We start from the raw sequence: 21786 nt of genomic DNA on the forward strand, positions 1-21786 counted from the left end.
TGGCTGGCTCCTCACCGCCCCAAGCCTAAAGCCGGCCACCATCTTGGCTGACAGTTAATTTGCATAAGGATATGCTGATTAGCCAATGGGAAGGGTAGTGGTCGTACGCCAATTACCATTTTTCTCTTTTATTAGTGTAGATACCTATTATGGCTAAAGAAACATTACTAGCAAGGAAAAGGGTATTCTATCCCTAAAGTTTTTTACTTCAATTTTAAATTCAGTGTACTCATTTATTTATACTTTTTTTGATTTATGAATAATAGAACTAGCTACTATTGATTGATTACTTGCCTGATCTTTGCAAGAACCCTTTGAAGCCTTGTAACCCCTTTTATACTTATCGAAGCTCAGAGAAGTTACTCAAATTCCCATAGCTAGTAAGGGGTAAAGTCTATATTTTAACCAAGTTCTCCTTGACCAGAAAGTTTTCATTGTATTGTCCAAACAAAATTCTGGATTTCTGATATGAAGTTCTGCATTTGTGAAACAAAAATATTCTTATGAAATATTTACATAGTTGTATTTACTTATGGCTACTAATGCCTTTATATAAGGTATCTCTAAAGGCAGACAGACTTTAAAGACGAGTTATTAGGTAAGTAAGCTTACCTGGGATTTTATTTTCTCATCTGCAAAATGAATATAATAGTCCTACCTAACTAAGGTTTATAAATATTAAATGGTATACATGGCAGGGTAGGCTTACAATAAGTTGTTAAGACTATGATCATGTTATTTAAGTTATTTTATTGCTTTTAACTTATATAGATTTAGTATTCTAGATTTTCTTTATTAATATCTTATTCTGGGGAATGTGATAATGTTCTTGATTTTAGATACTTTATAGGATACATTTTAAGTAATCTTCCTTTTTATAAATTGTAATTTCTGCAACATCTAATGTATTTTTTAGTAAAATAGCTGTTTGGAGGTAATAATGATTAATTGCTAGTTCTAAGATAAGTAGAATGCTTTGAATTTTAGCTTCCATTTTCCTTTTTGTTTTGTAACCTTCTTTGTCCTTTTTTATTTATTTATTTATTTATTTATTTATTTATTTATTTATTTTTAAAATATATTTTATTGATTTTTTACAGAGAGGAAGGGAGAGAGATAGAGAGTCAGAAACATCGATGAGAGAGAAACATCAATCAGCCGCCTCCTGCACATCTCCTACTGGGGATGTGCCCGCAACCCAGGTACATGCCCTTGACCGGAATCGAACCTGGGACCCTTCAGTCTGCAGGCCGACGCTCCATCCACTGAGCCAAACCGGCTTCGGCTGTCCTTTTTTATTAATGTAGAAAAAGATAATCTGTAATGTAATAGCAGAAATCATTTATATATAAGAATATGTAAAATATAGGTGATATGTAAATATTATGCTTATATGTACATCTATGAACATCCTAAAATATTGGCACAACAGCAAAGGGAATTTTGTTAAAAGGTCGCTTATTATTTCTTGCGTGTAATATCCTCCTAACTTATCTCCCTACCTCCAATCTTGCCCCTCGTAGATTCCTCCACCACAGTATTGGCAGAGTGATTAATGTAAAATGAGATTCTGTGTCATTCCCCTGCTCGACCATGGGTCCCCATGACCTTCAAGTTGAAGTTTAAGAATTTTTGAGCAGCATCTAGTTTCTTTGTAATCTGGTGTTTATGTCGTCAGCCTCCTCTCCCACCCCTCATCATCTCTATCCTTACATTTTGGTAGAATCTACTTGTATCCCACACCTCACCCCTTTACCATCTGTTGAACTGTGTCCTTCTCAGTCCATTGCTCCTACTATTTGTTCCCTTGTCTCGACTGTCCTTTCCCTGCTATTTACCTTACTATTTTCTGATCTTTTAAGATCTAGCTCAGGTATCCTTTTATTCAGCATAATATCCCTAACTTCTCTCCCTAACCTGTTTCTGAGCTGGGCTAAGTGAGTGGCCTCTGATATCAGAGCGCATTGTGCATAAATATCTACACTGACTGCATATGTTAGCACTGTCTTCCTAGGTGCTTGTCTTTCCCAAGTTTAGGCAATAAGTTCTCAAGGACAAGGACTATGTCTTACTCACTTTGGTGTAACGGTTACAGTAACCTCTTTCATCACAATGTCTGGGAAAATAAACAATAAATGTAGAATGAACTAAAGTGAAGTTGGGCTCTAGTCACTTTTTTGGGCCCTCTAGTTCTTCAGTTGTACATATACACTCTTATCCAGAGAGTTTGATTGATTAGGAGAGGTTTTATCACTTTCTAGAGAATTCTTACCTTGGATTTTCTTTTTACATCTGTTTTCTCAGTAATCCTGAGTCAAAATTCTGGGCAATCTGCTTCTTAAGATGTAAAGGATAATCAAATTATTTTGACTTTCTGGTCCATACTTATCTCTGCTTCTGGCTTTATTCTCTCTGGTCCTCTTTATTAATTTTTTAGAAGCCACCTGGCTGCTTCCATTTATAATCCTGTGGTTAATCCAACTGGGTCTCCTTTTGCCTTGTAGTAGGGGTTCTGATTAATGGAGCATGAAACCATAAATGATGTATATACACATCTGACTTTGTTAGTAGTTGCTTCAACCTTTTAGTTTTCAAATAAAGTTTAAAAAAGTTTGCATTGCCCTGGCCAGTGTTCTCAGTGAGTAGAGCATCAGCCCACACACCAAGGGGTCATGGGTTCGATTCCCAGTCAAGGGCGTGTACCTGGTTTGCAGGTTTGATCCCCAACCCCAGTAGGGGAGTTTGTGAGAGGCAATCAATTGATGTGTTTCTTTCACATCCATGTTTCTCTCCTTTTCTCTCTCTCTCTTTTTCCCTTTTCCTCTTTCTTCCTCCCTTCCACTCTCTCTAAAAATTAATGGAAAAAATATCCTTGGGCGAGGATTAATAAAAAAGAAGGTTTCAATAATTAATTCTAAATTCAAAGGCAGCCTTAGATACTGGGTAAGGTGCAGTTATGTTCTGACTAGATATTAATGGTGGCCTTGTAATCCAACAACTTCCTCGAGGGCATTGTATTTATTCATTTTAATAAGTTTTTAAGGCTATGATTTACAAAAGTTACATTGAATAATCATGTCTCAAAGTTAACTAAATAAAATCAGTTAACAGTTATTTGACTTCTCTCTGAAAATCCTCATTGTTTCGTGTTGCTGAGTTATCAGTTTCTGTGACAATCTGGAATAAAATAGGAAAAAATCTTCACAATACACATAGACTTTTGACCAATTCTAGATGGATTTCTTTGCTCTCAAATCTTTACTTAGTCTTTGTAAATGATATAAAAAATAATATAATCTCATAACGAAATGTTTGTTAGAATAAAGTATCATTACTTTTTTTTAATTGCTAGGGGATGTCATTTTATCATGTTATGTATTTGCTATACTTCACCCATATATTAGTTTTATTTTATTGATGGATCAGGTAATTTTGTTATATGGGTTTTAAATATATTTAGGTTTAATGTATACTGTCTTATGTTAATTGGGGAAGGAATTGTTACTATTTTTGCTAACTAGAAGCAATGAGAAAACACTATGTTGAAAATTGTTACGTGGTCATTTGGGCATGATAATTAAAGCACAGCATTATGGGCAAGTGTCATGCTACTTTTCAGAAGAGCCCAAACCTTTACAAAAGGTTTTCTCACTGTAAAGTCACAATTTCTCCTTTCTCAGAGGAAGTGTCAACCATTGAATATTTACTTAATTGTTGCTTTTTTAAATGTTTCATCTGTATGAGAAAGGTAAAGTAGTGGAAAAAGCATTGTTGCCTTGGGTAAAGAAGACAACAAATAGATAATAGTAGCCTATATTCTCAACAAATGATATCATTTTAAATAAAAATCCTTTTACCTCAAGGTTTACTTATAACGTATAGCTGAGTAATTTGTTTTTAATAAGGTAATTGTTCACTAAGAAAGTTTTTATTCTCACCACAAATTAATACTTGAGTGTTTATATAGCTCATATTGAAGGTCCCTCAAAGTAAATGTTTCTTGGTCCACTGAAATCAGGCCCTTACTTACTCTTCACTATTTTACATTAAATTCTGTATAAAACGGTGTTATTACTTTACGACATGACAAAATCTTTTATGGAATAGGAGCACAAAATAAGTGATCAGTCTTCTATGTAGAATTCCTGAGCCTTTTGAAATTGAGTTGGTTCTCAGCTTTACCCAACACTGGCTTGTGTTAAGGCTTTCTACCATTTCTCCATCAGCTCCCAGCTTCCAAAAATTTATTACTATTGTTTCCTTTTCTATTTTCCTCATTGCTGGAGTTTTACCTTTAAAAATCCTTTATTCTATAGTTTTAGCAGTGTTTAACAGAAGGGAGGAAGTGGGATGGAAATTAGATGTGAATATTCAACTTGCCATCTTTATCAGAAAATTACTGCTTATAACTTCACTTGCCCAGAATTTCTTAGAGTTTTAATCACTTTGGATGCACTTCGTTTTGTGTGTGTGTCTGTGTTTGTGTGTGTGTGTCTGTGTTTGTGTGTCTGTGTTTATGTGTGTGTGTGTCTGTGTTTATGTGTGTGTTTTGCCTGAAATGAATTATTTCCTTGTGCTTTCATTAACTGTGCAATTAGCTTCACCATATAGGAGGTTACCTCTTCCTGCTTTTTAAAAACTTTTCTTTAATTAATTGTTACAGATTCCAATTAATTTTCTTTTTTAAAATTTTGTGCTCTTCATATATGAATCTGGTATGTGCTTAATGTGAAAAAATTTAAGCAGTACAAAAAGTATATAAAGTAAAAAGTTATCTCCTTTCTCCTCAAACTCATTCTGGTCTTCAGAGGTAATAATTTTTTACAGTTTGATGGTTAGCTTTTTAGAATTTTTCTATAAATCTGCAAGCATATATGTTTTTTAAAGTAATATATATAGTTCTTCTAAGCTTGAGTTTTTTTCATTTAATTATATGTAATGTACAGTCTTCCATATGGGGATGAATATACTTCCTTCTAAAAAGTATAGCATCATGGCTTTAAAGCCAGATGAAAAATGGTGCCTAGCACATAGTAAGCACTTGCAACAAGTATCAGCTGCTGTCATTGTTGTTAAGTAGTATTTGCTATATCCATATTGATATGTAGGTTGTTTCTCATTTTTCACTACTAAGTGCAATGCTGCAGTAAATAGCCTTGCTGCATACATGTTTATTAACTTGTCTATTTCTAATGGGTAAATAGGATCTACAAATTGCCAGTTTAAAAATAGTCACAGGAATATCAAGTACAGCATCAGGAATATAGTTAATATTACTTTAATAACTGTGTATGTCTTATCAGAATGTTTACTTCTTAATTATATAAATATCTAATCACTGGGTTGTATACCTGAAACTAATATAATGTTATATGTGAACTAAGTGAAATTTTTAATAGAATGTTACTTATGTTCACAATTTTTATTGCTTTTGCAAATTTATTTCCGAAAAAGTTGTACCATTTTATACAATCAACAGCAGTATGTGAAAGTGCTTCCTTACCAATGCTAGTTGTTATAAATTGCTTACTTTTTGTCAGTCAAGATAATATACACTTTTCTGACAATTCCCTGTTCTGAAAGGCCTGAATTTGTGGTACTGCCATGATCCACAAGGTGGGGCTAATTTTCTGAATATCTACATACACAGGCAAGGTTTGATGAATAGTTAATACAATATAGTCACATACATTCCCAAGAAGGATTTTTGGGAGTTTTTTACTTACTACAAATTATTCCTTCATTTTTAAAGTACAATATCTTCCCAAAGTTTGGTTAAATTGTAAAATTGACTACCATGTGATTCTTAATACAACATATCACAAATATCTAAATATCTAACTGCTACAATGTGATAAATATGTATCATAATAGAAGTATACATAAAATGCTATAGGATCATTCAGTTACTATCCTAAACTCTGAGTGAACTCATTTGCAGTTTATTCCATAATTTATATGTTTCTTTCAAGAGTTGTAAAAATATAAAACATAACACTTAGAATATTTCTTTATGCTCAGAGTTTTAAGACCCAGGTTAGAAGCTTTGGTTCTTTGGTTATTTTAGGTAAAATGGAATTTATTAAAACAGAATAACTTTATTGTAGAGCACAGGTTCTGCAACCAGAATGCCAAATCTGGACTGCGCTATTTTACTGGCTGATTTTGGAATTGCTACTTGACCTTTACATATCTTAGTTTCCTCGTCTTTACAATTGAGATAATAACAGTAGCTAAATCACTCTTAGGGTTGCTGTGAGAATTAGATGAATGGAGTGTGTGTGTGACTCAGAATAACTTTCCTGGTGATTTTCCCAAAACATGTTTTGGAAAGTATTTTCCCATTAACAGAGTTTTCCCCAGGATATACAAAATGATCTAATTTCAGTGTGGTTTATCTTCTGGTATCTGAGATTTCAAATGGCATATATTCATTGCTATTCTAGTTTCTAAATATACATTTCACGAAGAAAAATGGATCATTGCTTATTGTCTAAGTTGGAGATTAGTTAAACTACACTTTATGTCTTTTATTAGAATGGTGCTATTATCTCCAGACCAAATATATCAGCCCCATCTGAAACTTATTAGAAATAAAAATGATTGATCTCCACCCCAGGCCTACTAAACGTGAAACCCTAGGGATAGGGCTTAGCAGTTTGTGTTTCAACAAAACCTTCCGATGGTTCTAATGCAGGCTGAAGTTTGATAATCACTGCTTTAGGCAGTAACTAAAACGTTATGCTATGTTTAGTACATGCCAAGGACTCCTCATTATGCCACCAGATATTATGGACATTACTCTGTTGAAACTACTTCTACATAGTCCTTTTTTTTTCTTTAAAATTTTGACGGTTTTAGCAGTAATTGAACTTTTACATACTTAGATAATTGCACATTTTTAAAGTGGTTCCGGTGTGTAGAAATAGAATTATCAGATCTTGTCTGTTTAAGCTGTAAAGAAAATGTCCTGATTAAATTTAAAACATTTGTAGAGAATGTATGATTGGTCAGTTGGGTTAAACCTAAAGGCAAAAGTTGCTTTAAAACAATAAATTTACAGGTACTAATTTTAACATACCAGTTTAATAGTAGTTGATAAGCTAGTTTAGTATATACTGCTTTAATGATGTGTCAAAAGTTGGTGGGAAAGAGAGACCAGGTAAAAAGGTGGAATTTCATAGGACCTCAAAACTAATTAAAATTGAAGTAGGAGTGGAGGAGGAGGAAGTGTCCTGGCTTGCTAAAATATATGAAAATGTTAGAGGGGGTTCAGGTAAGAGCTCAGTATGAATTAATGTGATTTAGCCTCCAAAAGAGCTGAAATCCTAGACTGCATTAACAAAAAGATGAATATGTAGACTATGGGAAGTGATAGTTTTCTTAGAATCCTAAGTTTCTTAGCATCGATTTTAAAAGCAATAAAGAAGAACTGGAACTCGCTGAGTAGAATGAACAGAATGATAAAGAGAATGAAACCATGCTACATAGGAACATTCAAAGGTACTGAGCGACTTAACTTGCCTCAGAAGGACCCCAAGTGCTGGAAAGGAAAGAACCTGGATGTGTAAAAGTCTTTCAGAGCTTATTCTTTTTTAAAAAAATATGTTTTTATTGATTTCAGAGAGAGGAAGGGAGAGAGATAGAAACATCAATGATTAGAGAGAATCATCTGTAGGCTGCCTTCTCCACACCCTCTACTAGGGATCAAGCCCACCACTGGGGCATGTGCCCTGACTGGGAATCGAACCTTGACCTCCTGGTTCATGGATCTACGCTCAACCACTGAGCCACGCCAGTTGGGCGGGGGTTTATTCTTGCCCCACCTCTCTAATTTTATTTGCTTTCTGCTACCCTTTCACCTCCAAAATCAGTGGGCCTGCCAAGTTGGGGATTTCAAGGCCAGGGGAATCACTAGCATGTGCCCTGTTGGGAATCTGCTAATACGTACGGGAGCTCTATCCTATCTCACCCAGCTGGCAGCTGTATAGCTGGAGACGCTGAGCAGATGTGTCTTCCAGCTCAATTTGATGGCGACGAGGAGCATGGATTTGAGGGGAGCATAAGGGAGGAATTCCCTTGACTTCGATGATAAGCATATGGTGAAAGACTTCCAAATGTATTAGGGAATACAGAGGGGTGCAGACTGTGAGTTTAATTATGGCTATACTAGTATTGGGATGTCCTGAAAGAACCTAGATGAATATACCTAGAAAACAATTGGATAAAACAATCTGAAAATTAGGGGAAAAGCCACAGTTGAGAGTTCTTAAACCTCAAGAATCGGTGGGATTTCCTTGGGTGTAATGTAACATTACAAGTCAGTTAATAGCAGAACTCAAAATGTAAATGAAGAAAAAAGAGAACACCATGAAGGAAAGACAGAGAAGGAATTATCTAAGTGTAAGAGAACCCAGAAAAGCGGCCCCAACAAAACAGATAAGGGAAAAAATTGGATGGATCAATAGTGTCAAATATTGCAGAATAAGATAAGAGTTGAAAACTGCTCCTTGCATTTGATAATTAAAGAATAATATAATGTTATTGAGAACAATTTCATTGGAATGGCAGGAGGCGACGCTTCATTGTGATGGCTTGAGATGTTATAGCAACACGAGGAACTGGAAACGTGTAGGAGATTCTCTTAACTTTAGAAGAGGAAAGATATGATGAGTTAAATTCCTGTAAAGCCGAGGTTGCAGGCCTCCTCCTAATCCCTTAATGCCTGACTCATCTCTCAAGAGTGCAGCTTCTCAGACAGCCGCAACAAGGAACCAGCACTCAGAAACCTAGGCCGTGACAGGTTCAGCAGATACCAACTTTTCTGCTACTTCTCAGCTGTTTTATAACATGTACATGCACATCACCCTCCTCTGAGGGTATTTATTCCAGATTATATGTGCTACACACGCCACTTCTCTCTGTTTCCCACTCAAAATGCATTGCCATAAGGTAAATGAATGATGACATTTTTATAGGTCTAATCTTAATTCATCTTTAAAAAACGTGATCATTTACAAAGGTTGTCATTGGTAACAAACGTTCTCTTTTCCTTCCCCTCACAGCTGGTCATGCTCTGAGACCACTGCTGATCTTTTGAACTGAGTAGTAGTTCAGTAAAGTCATTAATGCATTCGAAGCCTTAGCCTGAGTGAACCCAGCGTTCCCTGTTGGTCCTGGTGTCCCCTAGCTAGGAATTCATGACCACTGGGTATGCGCTGTCCTTAGACAGTACTGTTTGGGGGGCCTTGACAAGATTTTCTGTGTATCAGAATGAGCCTGGGTAAAATATTTTCTGACCAGAAAGAAAAAAAGCTGTTCGCTGACCCAGGTCTCTGGCTGCCTTCAGCTTTGTGTACTCCTAACTCACTTCCCACCAAGCAAGTCTGTGTCCAAGTGGAAATCCTGCCTCCATGAAATTAGCAGCTCTACCCGATTATGTTCCTCTGCTCCCTCACTTCATTGCTACTGTAGCCAGTACTGAGAAGAACTGTATGTGCTATAGGAAGTTAGATGGAGCACCGCTAACCTTCTGGGTTTTAGTCTCTGGGCTCCCCCATTTTCTTTGAAGTCGTCTTCCTAAAGTCCTTCTAGATGCTGGCTTCTTATCAGGAACCCCCTTAGCCTTTTATCCCCTCCTTCTTTGCTTGGCATCATCCTAATAAGCTTCCTTAGTCTCTCCAGAATGAAGCAAACACAAATTTATTCTGCTTACTGTCCCCGGGGCCCTGGGGACACAGGGCTGCAGCTGTCTCACTAGCCCAAGAAAATACCATGTGCCTCCAGCTCAGTTTTGGTTACACTGGAAATCCTGTTTGTATAAAGTAATTATAATCCATCTCTGCTGATGAGCCTTTTCTGCAGCCTGTGTCAGATTTCATCCAGCTGTCTGGTCCTCAGATTTTTGCCCTTTTGAACATGTCTCTTACATATATTAAATGAAACATGTCCAAAACTGCTATAAGCAACGTCTTCAACTTGCTGCTTCTCCTTTTAATTAATAATGCCACCATGTCCTGCAGTTACTCAAGGAGAAACCTGGGAGTCATATTTGACTCCTCCCTGTTTAACCCTCACCAAAATCCTTTGTCTGGCTCTTAAATGTCTCAAACAAATACTTACCACCTTACATCCTAATTTGCCACCGCTCTACTCCAGGCAACCTTCATCTGTCACCCACATTACTGTAGCAAGCTCCTAACTAGTCATAACCTCCATCTCACTTCTGTTATATTCTCCAGATCAGAAATCTTTTTTCAGAAATGCAAACAGACCATTTTATTCTCCTGCTTAAAATTCTTTGGTAATTTTACCATTGTTCTTAGAAGGAAGTCCAAACTTTTATAATATGTGTCTTATAAGATTTCTCATAACCTGCCTCATGTTTGTGCCACTTTTCACTTACCTTCTCTGCCTTAGCCATATCACTCTTTCAGTGTCATAGCCATCCTTCCCTTCATGTTTCTGTACTTGTAATGCTTTGACTTTGAAATTAATCTTCTGTTCTTTGACCAGGTGACTCTTATTCATTTATTCCTTATTATGCAGCCTAATTACTACTTCTTTAGAGAAAATTTCCCTGAGCTCCTCAACCAAATTAGTTGTCTGCTTCTATATTACCCTTTATTTTTCATACCATAGCACTTAGTACATTTTAATTACTTGTTAAGTACCTAGACTTTAAGCTCTGTCGGGGAGGTAGCCCACTATCTTGCTTGCCGATGTGAGCTATTCAAAGGTGGAATGAACTTTCGTTGGAGCTTATGTTTCCGTTACCAGGAGTGTTCATGTGTAGGCTGAATAGCTCAAAGTTGGGACTGAAATAGAGAACCATGGGAAAGCCTTTAAGTCCTTTCCAAATAGTCAAACATACAAATATAGTGGTTTTAAAAGATTCTGTAAGTCACACATTTGTAATACCTTAACTAATAAAGAGTTTAAAAAAAAGATTCTGTAAGTCAGTGTATAAGAATTACACCTAATTGAAAGTATTGAATATTCAATGAATAATCACATATGGAGTACCTAAGAGATGTTTCTAATTTAGAATATTGTATCTGGAATTTTTGAAATTAATATTATATTTTATATCTCTCATAGGTGAAATGAATCAGAAGTACAAGGAACTAAAAAAAAGGGAGGAAACTATGGATGGTAAGTGGTAGTCTTATAGATATGAAAATACTATATTTTCAGGTAACTGTTCATTTATACCAAATCAGAGATCTCATTTGGGAAGAAATAATGGCTAATAAATGCAGAAGTGTGGACATTCAAAGTATTTGCCTTGAAGAATTATATAAATATCTAGCATATGGGATAGGTTGAGAATTCTAACAAAGTATGTATGTGTGTAAGTGTATGTATTAATGTATGTTAGGGACAGATTTTATTTTTATTTATTTATTTATTTATTTAATATATTTTATTGATTTTTTACAGAGAGGAAGGGAGAGGGATAGAAAGTTAGAAACATTGATGAGAGAGAAACATCGATCAGCTGCCTCCTGCACACCCCGTACTGGGGATGTGCCCGCAATTAAGGTACATACCCTTGACCAGAATCGAACCTGGGACCCTTGAGTCCGCAGGCCGACACTCTATCCACTGAGCCAAACCAGTTAGGGCTGGGACAGATTTTAAATCTAGTATTTATTTATAGTCTATACTAGGGGCCCAGTGCACAAATTCATGCTCCTTGAAAGGAACTCTGGGCTGCGAGGCTGCAGTGGCCAGAGGGGCAGGTCTTGGCCTATCCCCCACACCCCTGCCCAGCCCCTCCTGCTGTGGCACCTGGTGCCCTATCTGCTGGCAGCCCTGCTTCCACTGTCTCTGCTCCCACGCGCTGATGGTGCCAGCCCCGCTCGCACCCGCTGATGGTGCGGAGCGACTGTGGCTGGCGCCAGCAGTGGGTGCGAGCAGGGCTGACACTGTCAGCAGGTGGGAGCAGCGGCTGCTGCCTCGACTGCCCCTCAGGAGCAGGGGGGAGGTGGAGAAGCCCTTAGGGGTGATCAACGCCGGCAGTGGGTGCGAGTGGTGGCTCTGGCGCTGGCAGCAGGTGGGAGCGGGGCCGGTGCCAGCAGCAGATGTGAGCCCTGGGCAGGACTGCGGCACGCGGGAGCAAAGAACTTTCAGTAACCACCAGAGGCTCACCCAGATAGCAGTGACCGGCGCCCTGCCTTGGTGTGGTGCCCCTGCTCACCTGCTCCATCCTGCCGCAGCCGATGCCCGCCATGTACCATGTGCGTCCCTGGTGGTCAGTGCATGTCATAGCGACCAGTTGTTCGGTTGTTCTGCCGTTCGGTCTATTTGCATATTATATATAGATAATCTATAGACCACTTACTGCTTGAATATTGAATATTCTCTTTTAAATGCTTTACTATGTTCACCTTTAATAACTTCACCTTTTTTAGCTTTTGTAATATTTATTTATTGTTACTTAGTTCTATCACATTTAGTAGCCTTTAGTTGTAGCTTCTCTTCACTTTAAAAAAAATCTTAACTTTGTAGATTGATCTTCACTTAAACTAATACTGTGCATTTAAAAAGTTTCAAAATTGATATAAATTATCTATTCCTGGTTTTCTTCTTAAAGTGTCATTTTGCTAGACCTATGAAATATGAAGTTTTATAGGACTGATGTCAATAGTTACCGTTAAAGAAGCATGCTATAAAGCAATAATTGCCAACTTTGATTTAACAATATCCCAAGATTTCCTTAAAATATTAGCAAGTATCAAAATTAATTCATTGGGGTTTTTTTTTTATTGTTTAAAGTATTAAATATGCCTCTTTTTTCCTCGATTGACCCCTCCCACCCCTGGCCACTCCCACCCCCCAGGACAAGCCCCTACCACCCCAGTGTCCATGTCCATTGGTTATGCTAATATGCATGCATACAAGTCCTTTGGTTGATCTCTTACCCGCCCCCCCCCTCACCCACCCACCCACCCACTGCCTTCTCTCTGAGGTTGGATGGTCTGTTCAGTATTTCTTTGTCTCTGGATCTATTTTTGTTCATCAGTATATGTTGTTCATTATATCCTACATATGAGTGAGATCATGTGATATTTACCTTTCTCTGAGTGACTTATTTTGCTTAGCATAATGCTCTCCAGGTCCATCTATGCTGTTGCAAATGGTAAAAGTTTCTTCTTTTTTATAGCAGCGTAGTAGTATTCGATTGCGTAGATGTATCATAGTTTTTTAATCCACTCATCTGCTGATGGGCACTTAGGCTGTTTCCAAATCTTAGCTATTGTAAATTGTGCTGCTATGAACATAGGGTGCATATATCCTTTCTGATTGGTGTTTCTAGTTTCTTGGGCTATATTCCCAGAAGTGGCATTACTGGGTTGAATGGGATTTACATTTTAAATTTTTTGAGGAAACTCCATACTGTTCTCCACAGTGGCTGCACCAGTCTGCATTCCCACCAGCAGTGCACAAGGGTTCCTTTTTCTCCGCATCCTCTCCAGCACTTGTCGTTTGGTGATTTGTTGATGATAGCCATTCTGACAGGTCTGAGATGGTACCTCATTGTTGTTTTGATTTGCATCTCTCAGATGATTAGTGACTTTGAGCATGTCTTCATATGACTCTCGGCCATCTGTAGGTCCTCTTTCAAAAAGATTCTATTTAGGTCCTTTGCCCATTTTTTGATTGGGTTGTTATCTTCCTTTTGTTAAGTTGTATGAGTTCCCCGTAAATTTTGGAGATTAGACCCTTATCTGAGATAGCATTGGCAAATATGTTCTCCCATGCAGTGGCCTTGTTGTTTTGTTGATGGTTAATTCATTGTTTTATGTTAGCAGTAAAATTGTTTTTAACTCTAAGTTTTTATTTTTAGAAGATCTGTAGAAATACTTTAAGAAAGTAAATAAGAGCAAATTGTGTACTGGTTCTCTATTAGACAAGAAGAAAGATGAGTTCTTAGAATATTTATAATCTGAACAAATTTTTAGACTTACTTACTTGAGATGAATGCAGCATTATAAGTAATATACTGATTTTCAGATAATATAGCAATTAGTAATATTTTCAGAAGCTAATTATAGATGTTAATAATTGTAGATGTATCAAGGAGATCCTATGTAAACATAGGTTTTTTTTCTGATTTTTTTAAATCAACTGTTACTTCTGGGCCTATATAAATTTTTAGTTTACTTGTATCTTATAAGGGTTTAATAATTAAGCTTTAAAAGTTTGAATGTAGAGATGTTCTTATTATGTAAATACCCTTGGGTTAATAAAATATTAAACACTGATAGTTTAAAATTTGCTTGAATTTCTACTCTTAAGACCCACAAGTCAGAGTTTATATAGTGTGAACTGTAGCAAGAGTAGCCTCTCATCATATTTCTCAATTGGCAGCTTTTATCGAGGCTTTTGAGGGAAATAAGAATCAGGAACTGGAACGGAAGGCACAGATAGAAGCCGACATTGTTGCACTTTTGGAGCACAGCAGTCGGGTAAGTACCATGTACCTGTCCTGGTGTCCTCATTATTTTTACTGCGATTACCTCTTTCAATCCAACTCAAAAAATGCATGGTTCATTACTACATTTGTTCACTTAAACTGTTTCTTTAAAATTCTCTTGCTTATTATGTTATTTCCTTAAGCTATTAATTTTTGTCTTTCTAGCAAAATTCAGTGAATTAGTTGGATTATGGGGAAAAGCATGACATGTATATCGATATTACATATATATATATATATATATATATATATATATATATATATATATGATGTCAATATTCAGTAGTAAGTGAGGAACTAATTCAGAGTAATTATTAAGATTTTCTTCCATTGTTAATTTATCTGAACTTTTAGAAGTAGCATTTGTACAGATAAATTTCAAAATCCAGATATATAATATTGGAAAATGTTAATATATGTTTTTAAATATATTTTTACCCTGTAATATATATTATAAACAGAAAGGTATGAGATATCTAATGGGTATTTTGATTCACTAAAACATGTTTATTGAGCAGCCACTGGTGTTTGGTACCAAGAGAGGAGAAATACATGTTTCTTTTTAATATTCTTAGTGTTTTAAGACTCGAATCAGTTCCTAAAATAGTGTTGTTGAATTTTTTTGTGTGTGCAATGAAATAAAGCAACTCCTTTAAAAAATTCTGAATTTTAATTTAGCCTGTCCTTATTGATAAAACCTGATTTTCATCTCACTCTGTTCTTCTATGAAGCATATGTAATAAATGATGTATTTCAAAAAAGAACACCCATTCAAAACATCCAATCCTTTAGCAGTATTTTCTATGGGTTTTATTGAAGAGTTAAATCTGTGGATTTTTTAATCATTTTTATTTCTCTTCTAATACAGAATATAAATCGTATGAAACAGATATCCTCTATCACCAATCAAGAGCTGAAGATAATGCAGGATGATCTCAATTTTAAATCTACTGAAATGCAGAAATCACAAAGTACAGCTAGGAATTTGACTTCAGGTGAGAAAACAACTTAGATTTTAAAAACCTTTGTTTTGTAATAAAATACAAAAATCTACTAATGTTATTCTCTTTGATTTCTTTTTAAAAGACTGTTGACATAATTTATGAATGCTTATTGCTTCATATCATTTATAGTCTCAGAATTTTGCATGACTTTTCACAGCAACTTAATAGTATTTCATTGGATAGTCTCATTCACTTAACATTTATTAAAATCTCTCTCTATGTCTGTGCTATAACTTGGTTATTCCCAGATTTTTTAAAAAATCCACTCTGGCCCTGACCGGTTTGGCTCAGTGGATAGAGTCGACCTGCGGACTGAAGGGTCCCAAGTTCGATTCCAGCTAAGGGCATGTACCTTGGTTGCAGGCACATACCCAGTGGGGGGTGTGCAGGAGGCAGCTGATTGTTGTTTCTCTCTCATTGATGTTTCTAACTCTCTATCCCTCTCCCTTCCTCTCTGTAAGAAATCAGTAAAATATATTTTTTTAAAAAATCCACTCTGTTTCCCCAAGGAACTTTCAACCTGGTGGAATGAAAGTAAACAATCTATAATAATAAAAACATAATATGCTAATTAGACCGGACATCCTTCCAGATGACCTTCTGAATGAAGCTGGGGCTGCAAGGAAAGCCTGGGTCCTGGGTGCCTGCCGGCGGCTGGAGGGAAGCCTGGGTCCCAGGTGCCAGAGGGAAGCTGGTGCCAGCAACTGGGGAAGGAAGGCCTACTCTTGCACGAATTTCATGCATTGGGCCTCTAGTCCTATATAATAAAAGCCTAATATGCAAATTGTCCCCTTGACCAGAAGTTCGACCAGGGGGCAGGGCCGGCGGTGGCAGGTGGCCAGGGAAGGGAGATTCCCCCCCGGCCAGCGGCGGCGGCGGCAGGTGGCAGGCAGCTGGGGGAAGGGAGGTGCCCCGGCCAGCAGCTGGCAGCCACTAGGGACCCTACCCATGTACGAATTTTGTGCACTGGGCCTCTAGTTAAAATATAATGAAATAATGCTATGATAGAAGCATAGGAGCAATGGATGTACTTACTTAGGACTCATGTTCACCCCAGTCTTGGGTAGTTAAGAGAAATATCCTAGAGGAGGTAATGTTTTAATTATAATTAGTTTCAGCTATGATGATTCATCTGAGAATAGAGCAGAACTGTCCAACAGAAATGTAATGCCAGCCACATAAATAATTTTAAGTTTCCTAGAAGCCATGTTAAAAAAGTAAGAGACAGATGAATTTGAATAATATATTTCATTTAACCCAGTGTGTCCAAAATAAGATCATTTTAACATATAATCCTATCTAATAAAGAGGGAATATGCTAATTGATCCTCATGCAGTTGCAAAGATGGCTATGCCCACAGCCAATAAGGAGGGAATATGCTAATTGACTGCCCCACCCTCAAAGATTGCAGCGCCCACAGCCAATAAGGAGGGAACATGCTAATTGACTGCCACGCTCTCAAAGATGGTGGTGCCCACAGCCACAGGATGGCTGGTGCCCAGTCCCCTCAGCCCAACCAACCGGGCAGCAGGCATACGTCAAGTCCGGGCCTGTCAGGCTCCAAGCGCCTGCTTCTGGAGTCCCCCAGTCACCTAAGCCCCCCAGCCTCCCAGGGCCGCCCAAGGCTCAGGTAACCAGAGCTGGCCGCAGCTTGCGCTGTCAGCAATGGCAGCAGCAGAGGAGTGATGGGGGCGTTGCCTTCCTCTGATCGCCGGGTCACCTCCCACCCCTGAGGGCTCCCAGACTGTGAGAGGGGGCAGGCGGGCTGAGGGGTACCCCCTCCAGTGCATGAATTTTCATGCACCAGGCCTCTAGTCCTATATAATAAAAAGCTAATATGCAAATGGTTGTCACACCCTCATACCGTCACACCGTAATGGCTCAGACACTCAACACTGGGGAGAGAAGAATGGAGACTAGCCAGGCACAAATGAGCTCACGAGAGAGGAATGGGGACCAGTCAGGCTGCGGCCTGGGAGATGGACAAGCCGCCCACCCTGTAGTCCCGGGTGCCAGCAGCTGCACCTGGACCTGCAGCCCGGGAGAGGGACAAGCTGCACGCCCCATGGTCCCGGGCACCTGTGGCTGCAGCCTGGTCGAAGCTGCCCGCCCACGGTACCCAGTGGCTGGCTGCAGCCGGCCTGAGCGAAGCTGGCTCAGGTCCTGGGTGCCTGCAGCCAGCCAGAGGGAGGGAAGCCCAGGCCCCAGGTACCTGCGACTGACCAGAGGAGGGAATCCTGGGTCCCAGGTGTGGGGTGAGGCAGAGGCGGTTAGGGGCAATCAGGCAAGCAGAGGAGCAGTTAGGAGCAATCAAGCAGGCCGGCAGAGGTGGTTAGGAGTGATCAGGCAGGCAGAGGTGGTTAGGGGCAATTAGGAAAGCAGGCAGAGGGGTTAGGGGTGATCAGGCAGACCAGCAGAAGGGTTAGGGGTGATTAGGCAGGCCGGCAGGCAAGCAGGAGCCAGCGGTCCCAGATTGCGAGAGGCAGTCAGACATCCCTCAAAGGGTCCGGGATTGGAGAGGGTGCAGGCCGGGCTAAGGTACTCCCCTCCCATGCACGAATTTCATGCACTGGGCCTCTAGTCAGTATATAAAAGTGATCTATTAGATTTTATAGTCACAGCTCATCTAACTTTGTATTAGACACATTTCAATGCTCAAAAACCATATGTGGCTACTGGTTGTCGTTTGGATAGTACAGGCAGAGGTTAGAAACAAATATGCAGCCCTAGCCAGTTTTGCTCAGTGAGTAGAGTGTCAGCCTGTGGACTGCAAGGTACTGGGATCGATTTTGGCCAAGGGTACGTGCCTGGGTTGTGGGCTCGATCCCCTGTGTGGGGCATGTAGGAGGCAGCCAATCAGTGATTCTCCCTCATCATTGATGTTTCTCTCTCTCTCTCCCTCTCCCTTCCTCTCTGAAATCAATAAAAATATATTGGGAAAAAAACACACAAATATGCAAAATTGAGCTTAAAGAGCCTAAGATAAAGTCATATAAAAATTTGCTTAAACCTTTGGGTTTTGAACGAGTGGATTCTAACTACAGGTGTTCTTTGTGCTAACATGTGTGGTAACTTTAAATTAGCTATGTTTTTATCTACTTGGAATTCCTTTGTTAGTTAGTGAAATCACGGGTAATGAAACTTAAATTAATACTTGCTAACTTAAAAATGTTGAAAGATTCTTGAAGTATAATAATTGATCCCTAATATTCATTTATCTGCAATCCCAAAATCTAAAATGCTCTTGGCAGCAAAACCTAATCTAACCTGAACTAACATGAAGCCATTTATGGTCTTTAATTCTCCTACCTAGTGTGACTGTTCATACTTTTTGTTGCAGCAGCGTTCATGTACTTGATGTCAGGATGCTGCCTCATATCTTGCTGTGGGAGTTATAGAAGAATCAGTCCATGTGCTATATTAATACACATTGAATGCTATTAATATATAATTGAATTTAGATTGATGATATAAGTGGACAGTTGTTATTCTACATATTTAAGTATATTTTATCTGCCCAGATTCATTTAGAGTTTGTTTTTCACAGTTTTATTTGTGTGTTTGAATTGTATCCAAAACACTAGAGGAGGAAATTCTAACTTTAATTATTACCTACTATTGGTTTGATGACAATAAGTGTTTTATAATTGTGAGAAAAACACATAAAATTTACCATCTTAATCACTTTTAAGTGTACAGTATAGAAGTGTTAACTGTATGCACATTTTTGTGCAACAGGTCTCTAGAATTTTTCATCTTGCAAACCTGAAATTTACACCTCTTTACACTGGTTAATAAAATTATATAGGTTTCAGGTATACAACTCTAGACTACATCATCTGTATATTGTATTATGTGTTTACCAACCTAAGTCAAATCTCCTATCACCATGTACCCCCCTTTAACATTTTCTACCTTCCCCTACACCCCTTTTTCTTTGGAAAGCACCACACTGTTGTCTGTGTCCAGGAGTCTTTTTTTTTCTTTGCTTAATCTCTTTACCTTTCACGCCCATCCCCCAACCTCCTCCCCTCTGACAGCTGGCACCTGTATCCATAAGTCTGTCTCCACTTTGTTAGTTTATTTTGTTCATTAAATTCCACACATAAGCAAAATCTTACAGTACTTATTTTTCTCTGACTGGCTTATTTCACTTAGCCTAATCTTCAGGTCCATCCATGCTGTCCAAAAAGGTAAGATTTTCTTCTTGTTTACAGCTGAGTAGTATTCTATTGTGTAAACATACCACAGCTTTTTTATCCCCTCATCTACTGATGGGTACTTGGGCTGCTTCCAAATCTTGGGTATTTTAAATGGTACTGCAATGAACATAGGGGTGCATATATTCTTTAAAATTAGTATTTTGAGTTTCTATGGATATATTCCCAGAAGTAGAATTGCTGGGTCATGAGGCAGTTTTATTTTTAATTTTACTCCATACTGCTTTTCACAATGCCTACAGCAGTCTTCATTCCTACCGACAGTGCATAAGGGGTCTCTTTTCTCCACATCCTTGCCAACACTGTTGTTTGTTGATTTATTGATGATAGCCATTCTGACAGGTGTGAGGTAATATCTCATTGTGGTTTTAATTTGTATTTCTCTGATGATTAGTGACGATGACCATCTTTCCTATGTCTATTGGCTATTTGTATGTCCTCTTTGGAGAAGTGTCTATTCAGGTCCTTTGCCCATTTCTTTTTTTTTTTTTAATATATTTTATTGATTTTTCACAGAGAGGAAGGGAGAGGGAAAGAGAGTTAGAAACATCGATGAGAGAGAAACATTGACCAGCTGCTTCCTGCACACTCCCTACTGGGGATGTGCCCGCAACTAAGGTACATGCCCTTGACCGGAATCGAACCCGGGACCCTTGAGTCCACAGGCCGACGCTCTATCCACTGAGCCGAATCAGTTAGGGCGTGGTGTTGAGTTGTATAAGTTCCTTATAAATTTTGGACATTAAGCCCTCATCAAATGTATCAGTGAATATTTTCTCCCATTCAGTGGGTTGTCTTTTTATTTTGTTGCTGATTTCCTTTGATGTGCAAAAACTTTTTAGTTTGATGAGGTCTCATTTGTTTATTTTTCTTTTGTTTTCCTTGCTGAGGAGCTATATCAGAAAAAATATTGCTACAAGAAATGTCTGAGATTTTACTTCCTATGTTTTCTTCTAGGATTTTTATGGTTTGGAATCTAATATTTAAGTCTTTAATCCATTTTGAATGTTTATTCTTGTGTATTGTGTAAGAAGGTGGTCTAGTTCCATTTCTCTTTGGCACATTTCTGTCCAATTGTCCCAGCAGCATTTATTGAATGGACTATCTTTAGCCCATTGTAATTGACTGTAAAGGTGTGTGTTTGTTTCTGGGCTCCCTATTCTGTTCCATTGACCTATATGCCTATAATCCTTGCTGTTTGAATTACTATAGCCTTGTAGTATAGTTTAATATCACATAGTGTGATTCCTCCAACTTTGTTCTTCTTTCTCAAAAAGAACATAGCTGGTGCTATGTGGTTGCATATAAATTTTTGGAATATTTTTTCTAGTTCTGTGATATACACCATTGGTATTTTGATAGGAATTGTGTTGAATCTATAGATTGTTTGGGGTAGAGTGGACATTTTAATGATGTTAATTCTTTTTTTTTTCTTTTTATCTTTTTTGGTTTTTTTGTGTGTGTTTTTTCCTTTATTTTATTTATTTTTTTGTTTCTTTTAAAATTTGTTTTTAGTTTTATTTTTTCTGATGTTAATTCTTCCTATCCATGAACATGATATATGTTTTTACTTCTATCTTCTTCAATTTCTTTCTTCAGTGTCTTATAATTTTCTGAATACAGGTCTTTTACATCCATGGTTCAACTTATTCATAGATATTTTTATTATACTTTATTTCAACTAGAAGCGGTTTCATAGTTTAAAAAGATACAATCACATCATGTAACTATTTAAAAAAAAACAGTGCTGTAAATCGAACTGCCTGGCTTAGACCATATACATTTCAGCACAGTCTTTATGGAATCTGCACCCCCAAAAAACCTTACTTTGTTCTAATGAACTGTTCTTGCATGTAAGTTGCTTTCTATTCCAGTATATCTAAAGGGGTGAAATAACAAGGCCAGCCACGTAGCCTGAAGTCACTCCAAGAATACAGGAAATGGGCTATACCTGCCATGGTCTTTCCCGATCAAGTGGAATAGGAAAGGCTCCAAACCATGTTCCTAGAAAACTAGAAATTGTGATCTTGAGACTATTCTCCCAAACGGATATAGTAACTCCATTTCTATGGAAAACTC

The 21786-nt window shown here is 38.0% G+C and overlaps 1 protein-coding gene across 5 annotated transcripts in view; it reads left to right on the top strand.

Moving 5' to 3' along the window:
• IFT74 (intraflagellar transport 74) overlaps window positions 1-21786 on the top strand; it is an 88919-nt gene that overhangs the window by 44551 nt on the left and 22582 nt on the right. For all 5 annotated transcript variants that reach the window (XM_006101224.3, XM_014466573.2, XM_006101225.3 and 2 more), the window contains 3 exons: window positions 11101-11154; window positions 14377-14474; window positions 15351-15477. In XM_006101224.3, coding sequence (XP_006101286.1) covers window positions 11101-11154; window positions 14377-14474; window positions 15351-15477 — 279 coding nt within the window. The remainder of the gene's footprint in view (window positions 1-11100; window positions 11155-14376; window positions 14475-15350; window positions 15478-21786) is intronic.

Source organism: Myotis lucifugus, unplaced genomic scaffold, assembly GCF_000147115.1.
Source record: "Myotis lucifugus unplaced genomic scaffold, Myoluc2.0 scaffold_346, whole genome shotgun sequence".
NCBI lineage: Eukaryota > Metazoa > Chordata > Mammalia > Chiroptera > Vespertilionidae > Myotis > Myotis lucifugus.